Source organism: Nomascus leucogenys, chromosome 21 (assembly GCF_006542625.1).
Source record: "Nomascus leucogenys isolate Asia chromosome 21, Asia_NLE_v1, whole genome shotgun sequence".
Classification (NCBI taxonomy): Eukaryota; Metazoa; Chordata; class Mammalia; order Primates; family Hylobatidae; genus Nomascus; species Nomascus leucogenys.
In genome coordinates, this window is record NC_044401.1 from 44,840,053 (window position 1) to 44,859,413 (window position 19,361).

The 19,361-nt window shown below is 43.0% G+C and overlaps 1 protein-coding gene across 20 annotated transcripts in view; it reads left to right on the forward strand.

The window, feature by feature from the left end:
• Window positions 1–19,361, forward strand: part of KALRN (kalirin RhoGEF kinase) — a 694,786-nt gene that overhangs the window by 176,136 nt on the left and 499,289 nt on the right. For all 20 annotated transcript variants that reach the window (XM_030802195.1, XM_030802198.1, XM_030802200.1 and 17 more), the window contains exon 2: window positions 15,927–16,001. In XM_030802195.1, the coding sequence (XP_030658055.1) occupies window positions 15,927–16,001 (75 nt within the window). The remainder of the gene's footprint in view (window positions 1–15,926; window positions 16,002–19,361) is intronic.

Here is a 19,361-nt window from a genome sequence, read left to right on the forward strand (position 1 = left end):
GATTTAGCCTAACCTGTATAGTGTGTGTATCATTAGTATCCTAATGTTTACTTTACATGTTGTGAGCATTCTTCCATGAAATTAAAAATTACTCAGAAATACAAATTGTAATGGCTGATTTGTATTTAATTTATACCTATTTCAAGTTTATCTTAACTGTTCCCTTTCTGTTGGATACTTAGGATATTTGCAATTTGGGGCCACATTAAAAAGTATTGAATGAAACCCCTTGTTTGCAAATATCTGTCCTCATTTTTCCTTAGTTCCTTCACATAGACATGCAGAAGGGATATCACTAGATCACTGTATTATTATTATTATTCATATTACCAAATTGGTTTCTGAAAAGGTTGAAGTAATTTTACTTGCACTAACAGGGTTATAGGCAGGAAGAGGTAATTAATGCTGAACCTGCTAGCATTGATGATTATTGCCTTCTTAAAATCTTTGCAAATTTAATGGATTTTTAAAACATTTCATTGTTTAGTTTGCATTTTCTTTATTACTAATTAGGTGGACTGCTTTTTCTTATGTTTATTATCCATTTTCCCTCCTTTCGGAAATGTATATTTATATTCTTTGTGCATTTTTCAAATAGGGAGCAGTAATTTTTTCTCTATCGTATTTGTTGCATGTTTCCTAGCTTGTCATTTGCCTTTTAAATTTTGTTTATAATCTGACGTATAGTTTAAATTCTACATAAACAAAACCATCAATATTTTTCTGATTTCTTTCAATACTTTTGTGCCTTGAGAGCTCTTTCTTATTCAGGGATCAGTTAAATGACCATGCATGTTTTCTCTTCAGGTTTTTTAAAAAATGTCATTTTGAAGGTTTGGGCCCTAATCTCTCTAAAATTTATTTTATTTTGGTGTATGGTATGAAGTTGTCAGGATTAACTGGATTTTTCATTTCCAAATATTCAGTTTTTCCAGTGCCATTTATTGACTACTTTATCTTTTCTCCATTGCTTTAGATTATTTCCTTATCATGCATTAGATTTTAAAATATGCCAGATCTGTATTAGGGCTGTGTTTCAGGTTCCATTCATTGTATGTTAATTCTTGTGTCTGCTCCACCTTTTAATAATTTGAATTTAAAAAATATACTTTCATAGCTGGTAGGGCAAGCCCAACACATTATTTATCTTTTAAAAAAAGTTTAATTATTTTTATCTATTTGTTTTCATAGGTAAAAATCTAGCTGAAAATCCCTTTGGCACATAGCGGGTACTAAGAGATTCATTCAACAGATATCCACTGTAATGTTTAGCTTTTTAATCCAAAAACATGATTTTATTTGAATTTCATTTTACTTGAATCTTCTTTTATATCTTGCATTTCAAAGGGATAAACCCTATTTGCATACATGGAAAATTATACCTAATGAAAAATGGAGTTTTCTTTTACAGCTCATTTGGACTTCAGTTCTTTTAGTCATAAGACAATTTCATCTGTGATGAATGGTAGCCATTTTTTATTTGCCACAGGATCACATTGCAGAGTGAACAGCTATGTAACACAGTTGTCCTGAACTTTAAATAAGGTTGCTCTTAAAATGCTATTTGACTTGTTATCATAACCACAACCTAATTATTAAACTTTTTAAGTGTATGAATATTTTACAGATATTCTATATATGAAGGATCAATATACAAAAGAGGGAATTTGCTCTTTTCCAATTATTTCAATAATAAATAAGAAAAATCTGACATAGAAAAAATTAAAGAAACATTAACAAAATCTGCAATCCAACTTTTCAGAGATAACTGCTGTATACATATATGTATGTACATATATATGGTTTTTATACACACACAAACACAGACTGTATGTACAATTAAGACATGGTTGTACATAACTGTTTTATAATCTTTTTCATACTTAACAATATACCAGGAAATTTCCCAAGGTATTATACTTGTATAATATTTAATGAATATTTAATGAATGCATTGAGTAGATATACCATGGTTTATTTAACCACTTCCCTGAGGTTGAACATTTGAGGTTGTTTCTGATTTTTTGAAATATGTAAATCTATCATAAATCTCTTTACTCCCTAACTTAAAATTTTTCTAATCTTAGCATACAGGCTATGTTCTGAGTACACATGCATATTTATCCATGGACAAGACAATCTCCTGGCTCCCCAGTCATGGCAAGGACTCCTCTTTTTCAGGGAGCTGAAAGAGCAGGGGACCAGATATCCCAGGCTCTTAGAGGTCTTCTGCTAAGATTACTGGGAGAGAATTATGAGTGCTGGGGAGTTGGTGAGAAAATCGTTTCAGAGAGCATGGAACTGAGAATCTAAGCAACCTGGGGACATTTATTCTACATGTAGCAAGCAGATTTTAGGATCCAACTCACTTGGATTTGTATTCACCACTTTCCTGTGCCTTCACACCTAGCTCTGTGTGTTAAGGGTAACACAACCTCTCTAGCTTTTCTTTCTCTGTGAACTCCCCCTACTTACTATAGCCTGACAACTCAAGGCCAACTAAGAAAAAGACTCACAGGTCACTGACTCTCCCTAGACCTCTCTCCACGGGGCTCTGAAGACTGCCTACTAGGTAGATGTGGTGGCTTCTTCATCTCAGATGGTGGCCTCACTATCAGGATGTGTTTTCAGTAGGCATGCTTCTCAGAAATGCCAACTTGACCTGTAGATCTTTGTGTAGAACCCAGTCTCATAAGGGCAGGGGGAAGAGGAGTTGGGAAAAGAAGGAAGAAGGCCTGCCAGCTCCTGGCAGCTGCTGGCAGCTATGGTCATGGAGATGCCCCTGACCATAGCCCCCTGGCCACAGGAGGAGGGACGAATGCACAATCAGCTGGGCAGCTGGTCTTCCCTCGGGAACAGGAGGCTTTCTTTTACATCTGGGGCACCTGGGTAGGGGAGCAGGAGTAGTTGTAGTGCTCGCCAAATAGCCCAGGTTGGGTAGCAGAGGGAAATAATAAAAATTCAGAGGACCCACACAGATGGGTGTGAGCCACCGTGGCTTACTGGTATGCAGTGGGAAGTTGGGGAGGCATTTTTTAGCTGCCATTTTCGGAGTTTACTCCTTTCACTTACTCATTCACTTGCTCACTCATTCATATAATCAGTACTCATTGTTGAACATCTACCATGTGTCAGGCCCCATGAAGGAGATATCAAGATGAACAGAGAAGAGTGAGCATTATGTTTACTTAGTATCAGCTAGGTTTCTGGTTTTTCACTTTTCCTCCCTTAATCATTACAACAGCCTATGAAGTGTAGGTATTCTTATCTCATATGAAGAAACAGAGACCCAGAGAGGTTAAGCCGTCCAAGGGCATGCAGCTAATAAGTACTGGAGCTGGGAGTCAGACTTCTGTCCAAAGTCTATGCCTGACTCAGGGCTGTAACCTTCCCCTCAAGACATGCTTGTCCTGGGAGAGCTTGCTATCTTAAGTAGAAGACAGCACGTTGAGCCAGTAATGGCCAGGTGTGTCCTATGGTGCCAGCCTCACTAGGAACACTCCAGAAACCTTATCCTGCCATTATCCCGGCTCCAGCAGATCTTGATAAACATGTTTGCAGACCCTTTCTGCTGGCTCTAACCTTCACACAGTGTCAAGAATCGAGGAAGGGCCTGGGGTCAAGTTGTCATCCCTCCAATGGCAGGGTTGTCATCAGTTTGGAAGGCTTACTGGAAATGTACTGCCTTGATGTCTACAAAACTCATTTTGTGTTAACTAACCTCAGTTCTTCCAGCTCTTAGTAGCTCCATAATGAGAGAGAACCACCTCTAATAAAGCTTATTCTTACAGCACAGGATCCTTCACACAGCCTTCACCTTCTACCATCTGCCACAGTTTCCATTTATCTCAGCTAAGGAATCAAAATCATTTCATTTTTTCTCTGCCAGCCCAACCATGGTATTGGGTTCCAGCTAAACCGTGAGTGTCATAAAGTGTGCTGTGAGGGAGGCAGAGCCTAGAAAATAGGATCTAGTGGTTTGAACCCAAGATAACTTGTAGACTCTCACTGTGACTGCCCTAGGCTATTGGTTCTCAACGATTTAGGTTGTCATAGATCCCTTTGAAAATCTGTTGACAACTGGACTTAAAGATGATCTCTCAGAGAAATAGACACATATGGACAGATATGCAATGGTTTGCATACAGTTTCACAAGGTTCATGGCTTTCCCCCATCACATACATTTTGAGGCAGGGTTTATAGGCCTGCTTCAGTTTGTCAGGTGAAAAGCATAACTTAGTCTGTCCTCTGATGAGTAGAGTTGAGGATTACCCAGTCTACCCTCCAGAATTCTGGAGAAGGATTTTGGCTTCATGAGATATTCAGATCACCCCTGGTTTCCTGTTTAGCACTTAACATTGTTATGCTTCTTTCTAAAGAAATAGCAGACATCATGAGTCAAATGTTTTCCCAATCATGGCAAATCTTCTAGCTTATGCTGGGCCCTGGTTGTGCTAGGTCCACAGGGGAAGCTTTGTTGTTTATCTCCAGCAAACATTAACTCATCTCTTTGTTATTATGGATAGGGTCTAGGTCATGGGAAAACCCCATTGTGTCTTAGTTAGTCTCCTCTCTTCTCCTAGACCCAACAGAGACTCATCACCTGTCTTGTCCAATCTAGGACCTGGGTAATGATCCCGTAATCCATTGCCTCTTCTCTTGTTACTGCTTTTTCACATTTTAGAGACTTCCTTAGAGCTGGAGTTTTAGTATCTCTTTTGGATTATCTGAATATTTGTCCCCCATGTGTACCTCTATATTATATTTCTTGCATGATATTGAAATTACGTGTTGGTTTGTCTGACTCTTTCCTTAAATTAAAAGTCCCTTAAGGTCAGGAACTCTATATTGTTTTACCTTTGTACCCACAGTAAATAAATATTTATTGAATTGAATTGTATATGTTTGGATATCCAAGGCAATAACTTAAACAGGGACTCAAAAATTGCTTGAAACTCCAGGAATCTTTCCATGGCTAATCCGTCAGATATGGTTAGCCAATTTATCTAGATACCTGAACATTGTATCAGGGGACATATAGGGTTCGTGCTGTCTCATTTCCATGGGGCGTGTGTGTGTGTGTGTGTGTGTGTGTGTGTAGGGGTACATACACAGACCTTTGCTTCTTGGCTACTACAATAACTTGAAAACAATACCAGAAAAACTTCTATTCTGTAATCTCTCTGTATGTATATCCCTCCAGTGCTTCTTCACATTTCTTTATCTCCATGATATATCTGAACATCTCTTTCATCTCTGCCTCTTTCTCTTTTGGTTGACATATCCTAAGACAGCATGGACAGCAGCAACTCCAAGTAGCAACGTCACACTAGTTCAGGACCAAGGACAGCGGCATACATGTCCTGCCAGTGGGGAGAGGGTGCTTTAGTTTGCTAGTTTGTTCAGTAAAATGACCTTTGGATGTGTCCCTTCTCAGCTGTCAGACCGTACCTGCAGTTCTGCAAACCTGGTTGTTACTTTGGTCCTAGTTGTTCCGTGTATGTGGTGGACCTGTGCCCAGTCTGTGCCAGTGTATCCCTGTGACATTGCTCATTGATGGTCATGGTGAGGACACTGGAGCAGGAGTGGCATGGTTGTAGAATCAGAAAGAGTGCAAGTGGGAGTGGGGAGAAACTCTGGGCTTGGGTGAGAGGGTCTGCTCCAGAGCTCCCTGTGAGGGTCCTCCGCCCTAAACTCTGTGGTCAGCCATTGCTACTTTACTGCCACCCACATGGGGGTTGGAGAGGTGGTTGAGGGGAGAGACATCCAAGAGGTGCTGGACAATTTCATATTTAGATACCTGCCGGAGTGCCTTCCATAATGACAGAGCCCCAAACTGGCTTTTCAAGTCAACAATTTCATGTTTAACTAGTCTTTATGCCCTGATTAAATTAAGTATTAATATTATTGATATTTGTGCTGGGGAAAAGGGAGGGGGACTGAGATGAGGGTCCCAAGGAGCAAAGCTTTTCTGTGTCTGAACTTGCACAGCACACACCTTCTGCCCCTGGGCACCTTTGTAACTCTCTCCAAATATATCATAATAGCAAATACACAGCTAATGTTCAACAGTTGGATCATAGTAATCACTGACAAGGTAATGTTCTGTGTTACTTTGAGGACCCATCCAAGAGCAGTACTTAAAGTAACAAAAAAGACAATAAATCTACCACTATCACCACTACCTGTGATGTATAAGCACTTTAGGTAGCCTGGTGAGTTAGAAAAGAATCAGTTTCAAAACAAACACAGTGGATGGATAGAATCACTTCTGAAGCGGCCATTTTCTTGTGTCTGCACTATACTCAAGATGTCAACTTTTCTGGGGAGGGAGGGAGGGAGGAAGAGTGAGTAAGCCTGTGTGTATGGCAGGTGAGGTCTCAACTCGAGCTAATATTAAATCTTGTGAAGAATAAACAGAAATGGTTTGCTCATTAGCTGGGCTTAGAGAGGCATTACCCATATGTTTAAAGTGCTGATTATTAGTGATCTTTAATGGAGCTAATTTAGCAATAGAAAGTGTTACAAATTTCCATTCCTCAAAGGTAGCCCACTAGCCAGGACTTTATAGCTAATATTGACTTTAGAAAGTTAATATTGAAATTGGCCTCAATTAGAGTTTATGTGAGAGAGGGAGAAAGATGAACATGAAGGTAGAAATAAGCACAAAGAAGCACCATGTGAGGAAGAGACATGGCAGTTACTAAACACTTTTTACATAGAAGGTGTCTTGACACTTGGGATGTGAAAAACTCTGCCTCTGGGTCACCCATTAAGTGCCAGCTGTGTACCAAGCACTAAAGCCATTGAGAGAAGTACTCAGCCCCTGCCCTCAATGAGCTTAGAGTCTAGTGAGGGAGCCAGGTACAGTGGTGGACAATGGCAGAACAGGGAGGTACATGCCAGTGATATACTGAGGCAGACAAGTGAGTCCAGCCCAGATGGTGATTGAGCAGTTAGGGCAGGCACCCTAAGGAAGCTGTCCAGCTCACTACAGTGCAGGGCAGAAGATGGTCATTTATGGAAATAAACTTCAAATGCATATCAGAGTTGAGAGAAGGTAGACATTGCTTTTCTCCAGTGTAAAGGCTGCCCAACCTAGTTATCAGTCAAGTCCCTGGTTGCTGCCTCAGGTTACAGAAGGCCTGGCCAGTTTGCTTAGACAAGCTCAGTATTTAGCAATTGCCAAAAGAAGAACATACTTTTTTCCCCTTTTTGTGTTGAAATCAGGTTAGCAGAGGCTCCCGGGTGTCCTTTGCTTAGAAATCCCATGGTCAAGGAGAACTCTGCTGCACCATCCCTCCTTCACACCTGCCACCTAAGGAGGGGGATGCTCCTTGGTCCATTTGATGTTTGTGGGTAACAGTGATGAAGGACGACTGTGGGGAGTTGGCCCCATTGCGCACAGGTAGATTTTCAGGTTGGGGAGAGGCATGTGGGTCTTCACACTGTGCTGTGTGTTTGGTTGCTGACATAAAGCTGCCCAGTCTCTCTCTCTCTCTCTCTCTCTCTCTCTCTCTCTCTCTCTCTCTGTCTCTCTCTCTCTCTGCCAGGTTTATTCCTTTCTCTAAGCACACACTTCCTGTCTTGGTGGTAGGTTTTTTTTTTGTTGTTGTTGTTGTTTTGAGATGGAGTCTCCCTCTCTCTCCCAGGCCGGAGTGCAGAGGCGTGATCTCTGTTCACTGCAACCTCTGCCTCCCGGGTTCAAGCAGTTCTCCTGCCTCAGCCTCCCGAGTAGTGAGGTTCACAGGCTCACACTACCACAACTGGCTAATTTTTGTAGTTTTAGTAGAGACAGGGTTTCATTATGTTGGCCAGGCTGGTCTTGAACTCCTGACCTCGTGATCTGCCCACCTGGGCCTCCCAAACTGCTGGGATTACAGGTGTGAGCTACCAAGCCCAGCCGGTGGTAGTTGTTTTAAGGTGAACTCTAAGGAACATATTTATAGTCACTGGCGGCATTTTTCAACAGTTTCCTTAATAGCTCCTTAGTGTCTATAAAGAGGAGACAGGAACATTCACCTCCATTTCTTTCTGTCTCTCTTTCTGTGTGTGTGTGTATGTTTCTCTCTGGCTCTTTATCTCTTGCTTACCCCTTTTCCTTATTGTTTTCTCCCACTCTTGCCACCTCTCTTTTTCTCTTGTGTTAACATAGGAAAGGAGAGGATGAAAGAAGGGAGCATGAAGGGAATGAAGATCTTGCTTCTAATAGGTTCTCTACTAACTCCAGTTTCACTGACAGTGTCTTCTCCTAAGGGCTCCACCCATCTATTTTCTACACAGAAGAGACCAGGACTTTAAGTCTCTTTCCTTTATGATTCAGTTTCACATTGCACTTTCATGGGGTCTTACACAAACTGTCAGCCTGCTACTGTCCCAGCAGATCCCAGGAGGTTACCCACAAACATACTTCCTGCTTCTCCTGGGACTTAGGGAGAAGATCAAAAGAGACAAAGTTCCAGTGTCCCTACCCCCTATACTACCACTAACCTCAGCAGGGGCCAAGTCCCAACCTCCCCGTATCCTCAAAGATAAAGCAGAATGTGACCTGGAGGTTGGGATCAGAGCCTGCTGGGCCAAGCCCTGTTCAGGAGCCACAGCCTTCTTCTGGGACCAGCCAGATTCCACCCAGCTCTGCCCCTTGCTATAGCACAGACCTGGCTCTCGGAGTCTCTGAAGGCACTTGCAGTGACATCTTTGCCGATGCCTTCCCAGGTGTCCACCCTGTTCGGAGTCAGACCACAGAGCCCACCCTCCTCCATGCACTCCTTTTCATCACCCCCTAACTCTGCTTTTCTGTTCATTGAGTAAAATCTCTTCATCCATGGCATACAGTTTGTTTGCCCCTCCCTCTCTGCCTTGGTGTGTACTGCTTCCCACCATCCCTTGCCTCTTCTGTTATTTACAATCTAGTTTGAAGATCATCTTCTCTGTGGAGACTGACCTGATGGATCATCTTAACTTGCCATTCTCTGTCTTCCCTGTGCCTGTGCGTGGTCAGTTTCAGTATTTCTTGACTCTTTTTTGTGACAGGCCCTGTGCGAGGTTCTGGGGTACAGCAAGGAATACTACATGGTCCCTACCCTCAAGGCATCAGGATTAGTTAATGGGGAGTAAACGAAAACACATAAATGCCATTCAGGAGTGATGGAGTATAAAGTACAACTGGAGACAGCTCAGCTTGATGGGGAGGCCAGGGAAACAGCACAGAGGAAATGACACATTAGAGAGAGATTTAAGAGATAGGATCAACAGAACCAAGTAGCTGAATCAGTGTGTGTGATGGAGGAGGGGGAGGAGTCTAGGGTGCTTCCCAGGTTTCTGTTTGGTTAGCTCCGTGGATGATGGCACCAATAATTAAGATACAGTGGATACAGGATGGTCAGGTTGGGGGAAGGGTGGGAGGGTTTTTATCAGAATCTCAGAGTCTTCACTGGTTTTTTATGCAGTCTGGTAGCTTCCTGGTATCAGGGGAAATGGACACTCGGTATTTTATTAGGCTGGAAACTCACAGAGCAGAAATTGGGTTTCCCCTCCAAGGGAGAGAATTGCCTGAGATGGGCACTGTGTTCTCAGATGCAGAGCTCCCCAGGTGGGAGCACCCCTCCTTTCTGTTTCTTGTCCAGCATTTCCCCAGTGTTCAGGGCTTTGTACCTGTGAGTGGGGATGCAGGCGGGATAAAAAGAGGCATAAGCAGACTGGCTTCTCTGTCCTTCAGGGCTATCTTAGAGATGGCATCTTGGTCTGTAAATATTATCAGTGACAGTATTTACGCTACTGAGAGTACTTAGAGAAGGTAGGGCTCTGAGGGTAGGAAGGAAGATTTGTGGTGAAATTAAAACATCTGATACATGAAGGAATGGTTTAAGCTACCAAAATTCTGAGCAGTTTGGACAGGTGTTATTCATAAACACTCCTGCCATCAAAAAGTAAGATGTAGTCCACTCTTAATGCCCTGGAGGGGGAATTTATCTACCTCCCAGATAGCCTTTTTATTCCAAAGCTGGATTTGAATAATAGATTATTATAGGGTAATGGCTGAATCTCTGGGCAGTGGAGAGGGGTCTTCCCATGGTAGGGACTGGAGGGGTGATGAGTAGTGTTAGATGAGATTTTAGGGGTCCTGTTTAGGCCAGGCTACAGGATGCTTTTCTCTATCTTCTGCCTCTGAGGCAGGTCTGGAATGGAAAGACATACTTTAGTACACAACTTCCCAAAGTGTAATGTGCATATGGATCAGCTGGGTTTTTGTGTGTGTGTGGTGGGGGGTGTTGAGACAGGGTCTTGCTCAGTCAGCCGGGCTGGAGTGAAGTGGCATGATCACAGCTCACTGCAGCCTCGACCTCCCTAGCTCAATCAATCCTCCCACCTCAGCCTCCCAAGTGGCTGGGACTGCAGATCCATGCTGGCTATTTTTTGTTGTATTTTTTGTATAGATAGGGTTTTGTCGTGTTGCCTATGCTGGTCTCAAACTCCTGGGCTCAAGTTGTCTGCCTGCTTTAGCCTCCCAAAGTTCTGGTATTTTAGATGTGACCTACCATGCCTGGCCTCACCTGGGTTTCTTGTTAAAATGTAGGCTATGACTCTGTAAGTCTGGGGTAGAACTTGAGATTTTGCACTTCCAACAAGGTTCTAGGTGTATGTGATGCTTATTACCTTGAGCAGCAAGGCTTTAGGATTCATCTTTAAGAAGCTCTTTTTTTTTTTGAGTCTCCTTGCATTTTGTACAGGTGATGTCCTGTCTCTGATAACAGTTAATTGTCCTATTTGGAAACCTGTCTTTCTCTGCTTCGAAGCCCCCCTGGAGAGCAGGATCCATTTCTTATTTGTCTTACTATCACCAAAGCCCGACATATGGTCTGGCACATAGTAAGTGCTCAATACAGAATTAATGAAATAATGACCTTAGGAATAGGAAAATTTCAAAATTACAACCAAACTAAGGTCCAGCCAAATGAGCTCCTGCACCTTTCAATTGTAAGCCAAATCTCTTTTATGCAGCCTCTCAGTCAGTGACTCAGTGCCATTTTGAGTAAAGCTCCCATGCTGGACACCACAGGGGTGAAGTAGAAAGAGAAGGCAGAAACCTGAGCATAGGGAAGTGTGCAGAAACAGGGCTCATGCCCACTTGAAGCAACATAGTAACTTCTAAATAGGTGCACATTAAAGGGGTGTGACTGAGAACCAAAAGGAAACAAAGAGCAATCCATGGTTACTCCAGCAGCTTGAACCTCTGAATGCTCTATAAATGCCCACTCTGTTGTTTGTTTCTTCACTTGTTGAAATCAGGAATGCTTTCTGAAGGAGGTTAGTACGGAACACAAGGCACCCAGGTGCCCTGGGGAATATACTGCTACTCTAGACCCACAAAACCACAGACAGGGCTGGGGACTCAAGGGCCAGTTTTACCATTGCCATGTAAGGTCACACAGAGGCTGGAAGCCACAGTAAGGATGACTGGCATTTTCCAACATGGGAAATGATGACTAGAAGCAATGTAAGCATAACACATTTGGAGCAAGGAAAAGCAAAAGTGGGGCTTGGAGAAGACCCATGCTGGAGGATCCTGGGGAGATGGCAGGGGTATTTTGTACTTTCTTAATAGATGTGGAGCATTTCAGCTTTGCTAATTAACAGAACAGCAGGCTTGTAATTCTGACAGCAGCAGGACACAAATGGGGTGGGATTAGCACTGAATGCCAGCGAAGCACGCCTTTGTCCTTAAGAAGAGGCACAATACCCACCACCCACGTTGAGTCAGGTCCATGAAGGTGCCATCCCTGATTTTGATTTTTGTTTTTCCCTGCAGCAACTCCAAGGGCTTAGGGTTGTTTTTTTTTTTAATGTCTTCTCAGGCCTTCTTTAGAGGTAGCAAGCCTGTTTCAACAGGATTTTTTTTTTTTTAAGATGGAAACAGGTCTATGATTGGTCTAGAGCAGGAGTGTCCAGTCTTTTGGCTTCCCTGGGCCACACTGAAAGAAAAAGAATGTTTTGGACCACACAGAAAATACAGTAATACTAATGACAGCTGAAGAGCTAAAAAAAAAAAATTGCAAAAAAATCTCATAATGTTTTAAGAAAGTTTACAAGTTTGTGTTGGGCTGCATTCAAAGCTGTTCTGGGCTGCATGAGGCCTGCAGACCACAGGTTGCACAAGCATGATCTAGAGTTTATTTTCTAATAGTTCTACCAAATATCTTATACTAGAAATAACAATGGCAATGTAAGCTTGCCTTCTTCAAGAGATTAAGCCTCATCGAAGTTCTTCCATCACTATTCTTCCATTTTGGCATTTTGGGCTACCTGCAAAATGGGGTGATCTGCCCCTGAGTATCTGTAAACTGATTCTGGGGGAAAAATGGGCCAGGAAGCCAGTGAAATGTTTTATCTTCCTAAGGTGCAATGAATCTTGTTAAGGAATTTATTCCCAGTACTTCCTTTTAAAGCATATTGATCTGATAACCTGAGGATCTTAAAGGCCGACAAATATGAAGAGAAGGTTTAGACAGTCTCAGAGTATTAGAGCTGAGTAATACCCTGGAGGGCATCTACTCAGATCGCCAGTGCTTGGTGTGACAGATGAAGTCACTGACCTTGTATAAGTCATTTTAGGAAGGGTCAACATTTCATTCATTCATTTATTCTTTCATCAAATATTTATTGAACATTTACTATGAGTCTACCAAGACATGTACCTGATAGTGAAAACATGTTGCTATTTCATTGGTCTTGTTTGAGTTAGCATTCAATGAACTTCTCCTTTATTATATATTCCAACAGCTGGTTTCACAAGGGCCCTGGGGGAATTGATATGATACATAGGATCTTTAGCCAGTGCAAATAGGTTTTATATGCAAGGTCACCAATTTCTGAGCTGCTGGGCTAATTAGCTCTACTTGGCTTTGCATAATACATATATTGTTGAAAAGTTATATGTAATTCAATTTTTGGCAAATGAAAAACTAATTCAAATCACTAGGGGAACTTTTATTTGAAGAGACTCTGGAGCAAATCCTTTTATAATGTGAAAATTTTAGTTATAATTGGAAATGATTATCCCCTAGTTTGGATTTTGTAAATCTGGACACTTTAGGTTTTCTTATGGTGGACACACAACCAGGCCCAGAAGTGGCCTCTACAGGGTCTTCCCTGGCCTGGGAAGTAGAAGCCCTAGGAATCCTAGAACAGCCCAACCCAAGGTATTGACATTTACTGGAGCCCATGACTGCAAGCTGCATGGACAAGCTGCATACCTTCTCTCAGGTCCTGGGCCGTGGTGGGGAGAAGGAAGAGGTGGGGCACAATGAGTAGGTGTGATGGATGAGACTTGGAGCTTCCTCTTCCTCTCTAAGGGTGGGAGTAGAGAGGAGATAGGATGGGGAACCCTTTGCTTCCATTATAGCAAATTTGAAACCCTTCCTTAAGGTCTTAGGGCTATTTAGAACTAGGACCCTCTTGTGTACTGCAACACAGTAGAGGACAAGAGGGACAGCAGTAGAAAAAAAATAGGACAAGAGTTTAGGAGAGAAGAGAGTTACGTGGACTCTTTTTGTATAGTAAATCTCATTAGTTTGGGCCTTGCTATTTTTGAACCTGTAAATAATCTGAAAGAAGACAGGACTGAAATTTAACTTTTATATTACATTTTTTCTATAGAAATTAGTAGAGTGCATGGTGATATAGAGGAAAGTGTTTTAAAATTAATGTATAGAAAGATATATTTCACAAAGGAAAATCATGTATTTTGATACAGAAGCATCATTGTTCACAAACAAGTCAGGTATTAGTTAAAGATCCTTGTCTAACAGATAAAGCCTAATAGATTGCCAAGGAAGCTGAGATGTCTCCTCATTGCATGAGGATGAAAAAAAAATACTTTATATATCTATTTGTAAATTCTATAATAATTTATATTGATCCTAATTAGCCTCTATTAGTGAAATTAATTGTTTTTCTGTGGAGAAGATAAAATTAGAGCATAAATATCTGTAGAAACTAAGGATAGAAAGTTCAAAATAATGCTTATAGGCTTTGAAGTTCGAGTATTCTTTTTTATGGTGTTACTTTGTTTTCCTATTGTTCACGGTCTTCTCAAAGTGAGCCTTGTAGCTGGTTCTCTGTCAGCTAGTAAAGAGAAACGACTGATGAATAAAAAGACTTGCAGTCTTCATTTGGTGAAAAATGAATGAGAAGAAATAGGCAAAACGGTCAGAGACACTTACGAAATTTGTTTGAGGTTTAGGGTATGACCTCTGATCATAGAAACTGGAAAACATCATTCTCAGTAAACTATCGCAAGGACAAAAAACCAAACACCGCATGTTCTCTCTCATAGGTGGGAATTGAACAATGAGAACTCATGGACACAGGAAGGGGAACATCACACTCCGGGGACTGTTGTGGGGTGGGGGGAGGGGGGAGGGACAGCATTAGGAGATACACCTAATGCTAAATGACGAGTTAATGGGTGCAGGAAATCAACATGGCACATGGATACATATGTAACAAACCTGCACATTGTGCACATGTACCCTAAAACCCTAAAGTATAATAAAAAAAAAAAAAAAGAAACTGGCAGTCTGAGGACATATCTCTCTTCCTCCTCGGTTGAGTGTGCAGTTGGTCCACTTCACTTCCCTAGGCCAGTGATCTTAATGCCTGGCCTGGAATTTTATTGCCAAAATTCCCAGATGGGTTTCTTGAAACAGTCAATGTTTAGAGATTGAAGGATCGAGTGGGATTTTCCTGCCCAGCATGTTGCTTTCCTCTGTAAATTGTCAAATTTGGACCCCAAGGGTGTAAGCCAAGTGGAGAAAGGCACCAGAGGGGGTATCCATGGTATCTGGTTCCGCTCCTCGAGCTGACATACAACTGCTCACCTTCTGGGGTCTATCTGTGTCATGTCCCTAATGGCAACACATAACAGAGACCCCAGTTATAGCTCTAATCGCTGTTAAGTGTGGGTGGCTCTCCCTGAGAGTCCCTGTGGGGTTCTTAGGTTAAATGATAGGGGTGCAGTGGGCTAGCCTGGGGTTTGTGTATGTGGAAGCTGGGTCCTGACTTCCCACACATCTCACAAGGGGCTGGATTGTCCTTTGCCTCCTGAGGCTACTGTTCCTCCAGGCACATCTTTAGTTTCCATTCTTTGTGAGCCCCAAGCTTCTGCCTCCAGCCCCCTAACAGGAACTTAACTAGAACATAGAAAGGACTTTCTAAATGAGAAGCAAGATTTAGAAAGAGAACAAGTTAAACAAGGTAGTGCATTTCCTTCCCAGGAGATTTGTGTCTCCCCATCTCCTGTCTATCGTGGACTGATGATGATGACATTGAGGGGAGGAGGAAGAGGTGGGGTGAGGAGTACTGTCATCAACTTTGCTTCCATCTGTAGGAGTTTTGTGGTTTACTTTCCTTGTTTGTAAAATAAAGACTAATAGTTGTTGTGCCAGAGGAAAGGCAAGAAGGATTATTTAGGACTTTGTAATCCATCTTGATAGCAACTAATTCAACAGATATTTCCTGAGTGCTGAGTATGTTCAAGACACTGTGCTAGGCACTAGAGGTACAAACATGATTTTTTAAAAGTCCCCCATCTTCAAGTTGCTCAACAGCAACAGGGCTGGGTTTTTTGTTTTTTTTTTTTTGCCCCCAGGGCATGGAGGATTGTCCATGTGGGGAGGGTGACTTGGATTGTCCTCTCCTTGAGAAGGACTGGGGGATTGCAGCCCTGATCACCCCTGTGGCTGGCATGATGTGGAAGTATACCTTCTGTTGCGGACCCTCTCCTGGTCCATCGGGCTGGGCTGTAGGACTTGGACAAGGCAGGACTTGCTGACTGATGATGGGATTGGGAGACTGAGGATGGGACCCTGCGATTCAGCCAGCTGGCTCCTCTCACCCTGATTCCTTCTGGTTTGTTGTCCCACAGGGTCTTTTCGGAATGATGGTTTGAAAGCTTCTGATGTCCTCCCTATCCTAAAGGAAAAAGTGGCCTTCGTGTCTGGTGAGTATTTGTGGGACTTTCTTTTGTAAAGGACCTAGAGAAGTTGGGCGTGTGCACATGTGTTCAGATTCACTTGTGTGTTAGTTGGGGAGAAGTAGGGGTGGGGAAGTTGTGCTTGGGGCAGCTGCTTTTTTTCTGCTGAGGCAGATGGAGAGACAAACGAGGGCTCTGGCCCAGCTAAGTGTTCTAAAGGACAACCAGAACCAAAGGGACATTCCCCGAGCTTCCCACCCAACCTCAGCCCCGTGGTCTGGCCCTGTGAGAGTTGCTCCAACTGGAGAATCTGTGCACTTGGCACATTCCCTGAGGTTTAATTTGGGTTCATTTCTGCATGGATCAGGGACAGGAGATTTTTAAAGGAGTTTTTGCTTCCTCCTTATCTTTCTGTCCTGGCAAAGGGAACTCAAGTGAGGGTTCATGTTTAGATGTTTAGTTTTTGTTTTTTTCTGAATAATGACTTCCAAATATTTATATCTGACTTCTCTCTCCCATACATCATGTGCACAAAGACCTCTTAATGTTTCACTCTGGGGTCAGCAATCTGTAGCTGGTGGGCTATCCATCAGTTTTTATAAATAAAGTTTTATTGGTACATAGCAATGTGTATTTGTTTATGGAGTATATTAGTTTCCCATTGATGGTGCAACAAATTTCTATGAGCTTGGTGGCTTACAACAACAGAAACTTATTATTGCACAGTTCTGGAAGCCAGAAATCAGTTTCATGGGGCTGAAATCTAGGGGTCAGCAGGGCTGTGCTTCCAGAGTTTCTAAGAGAAAATTTGTTCCTTTCCTCTCCCAGCTTCCAATGGCTGCTGACATTCCTTGGCTTGTGGCTGCATCATTTCCATCTCTACCTCCAGTGTCAAATTGCCTTCTCCTCTTGCATCTGTGTCAAATCTTTCTCTGCCTCTCTCTTTTAAGGATACCTGTGACTACATTTAGGGCCCACCTAGATAATCTAGAATACTCGCCCTATCTCAAGATGGTTAACTTAATCATATTTGCAAAGTCTTTGCCATGATATGTTTATGGGCTATTATTCAACATACTACAGATCGTGTTAATGGCTGCCTTCTCACTGTAACAACAGAGTTGAGTAGCTACTGCAGAGACCATTTGGCCCACGAGCCTGAAATATTTACTATCTGACCCTTTAAGAAAAAGTCCGGTGACCCCTGATATAATTGAAGCCAAAGACTGGCCAGAGCCCCTAAGGCAGTCGTTCTCAAACAATAAGGTATGCCAGAATCACTCTGGGTGGCTGTTCCAGGGCTCCACTCTAGGCCTCCTGGATCAGAATTTATGGTAGGGTCTGGGGTAGACAGTGTTAGTAGCCAAAGATCGTATTTTGAGAAACATGCCACGTGCTTATACCACATGGACCAAACCTTTATTTCTGAGTGATTTGGGTTATCTACAAGGAGTAGCAGTAGAGTCACAGAGCAAGAACTAGTCCAGTCCTGTAGAGCAGAGGTTCATTGCCACAGGCACTGTTGGTCTGACTGTTGGGCGACAGCCAAAATAGAGAGAAGAGGAGGCGGGGAGAGGATAAAAGAAAAGGGAAGTTAAGCAGCAGTTGTCTCCCACCTCATTGGAGAAAAGGTGAGAGCCTGATGATTCAGAGTGTAGGTGTGGGAGGTGAGGGCAGGCATGCAATGGGAGTGTGCAGAAGACTTTGTAACGACTAAGTGCATTCTATATTATTGTAATTATTGTTAGCAGTAGTAGCAATAGTAATTTATTATTGTCATTCCTGTTAGACGAGAGTGACCTGGCAGCTGCCTCTCTCATTAGGGGCTAGTATATCTTATAAGGTAATGAGCCCCCTGCCACTAAAGATGTTGAAGCACATGCAGAACAACTCCTTGGCAGGATTATGCTGCAGTGATTTGGGTACGGGGAGAAGCATAGGTAAGACAACCTTCAAAACCTTTAGAAACTTGGATTCCGATTGCTTGCTAAGCATATGGGAAGACCTTGTGCAGAAATCCTAGAGGCCACCGAGCAGCGCCAGGCCTCTGATTTCTGCTGATCCCCACAGCCTGGGCTCCCAAGGATGTGGCCCACAGCCCTCTGGGAGCCCAATCTTATCTCTTCTTCCTTCTTTTTATGGTCCTTAGTTAACCTGATGTTCTTCCTGTCCCGTGGATATCCTGCCAATACTCTCATTTCTCTTGTGCCTGACACTTCTTTCCCTCTGCAGTGCCTTCTCCATACCTTCTGCCAGTTAGAGCCTTTCCTCTCCTTCCAGAGTCAGTTCCTACTTTGCCTCCTACAGGAGACCTTCCTGGATCTTATGTATTCCTCTGAGCATCATCCTATTCCACATCAGTTTGGGGCATATGCATGCACAGTACACGCTGACATGGAGACCCTTGTTTGATGTTCATGGTTTATTTTTTCCCGTGTAAATTCAGTCAGAGCCCTGGACAGAGCCTCAGAAAAAAACCTTCTCAAGTGATAGGGGCTTGTCCTAATGGAGCTTATAGAAGCAACGTGGCCAGGAAGCCAGTCAGGAATGAGGCAGGTAGACAATTCCCTGAGTAGGACGAAGGGGCCTGGGAACATAGCTCTCCCCCATTTGCCAGGGTAAGCTGAACAGCCTGGGGTAAGCCTTATTCAACTGCACCTGCGCTTGTGGTGCCAGAAACTTCTGGGCTTAGGGAACATTGCCCTTCCATGTCTGGGAATGACACTGAATATACTGGGAAGATAATGACTGGCTGCATCTTAAAAAAAACAAAAAACAAAAAGAAAAAAAAAAAACCTAAACCCCACCTTGCCCCCCCCAAAAAAAAACCAAACCAACCAACTCTTACATCCTGAGCTTTTAAAAGATAAAACGCAAAAATAAAACAAACCTATAATTAAATAATGCAGTTTAACAGTTGGATTTCTTTCTGAGAAGAAGAAAACACTGCAAGGAAGGTGGTGAGCAGAGAAACAGGCTGTTTGTTAATTGAGCCTGCCCTCCCCTGCTAGCGCCCAGCCTTGGCCAGGCAAAAGGAAAGCCATGCTGCCATGGGAACGTACATTGGGAATAATCCAGGGCAGCCCAGAAGCTTCTGCATGTGGGCGTGTGCATGTCTGTGAGACAGGATTTGGGGCTGTCCCTCAGTGAGCCTCCATTGTTCCAGCACTGCCCCATTCTGCGCTGTCATTCATAGCTTACGAGCTCCCCCTGGCCTCTCTGATGTCCTTTGTACTACTTAGAAGTCACAGCACCCATTGTTCCTTTTATCCAGCCTTCTCATGTGGGGTCCATTTCACCCTATTGTCTTTACGTGCATACGCGCCCTCCTTTTGGCCACCTCCTCATGATTCCTCTCTGCCTCCTTATCTCCCACCAATGTGGTTT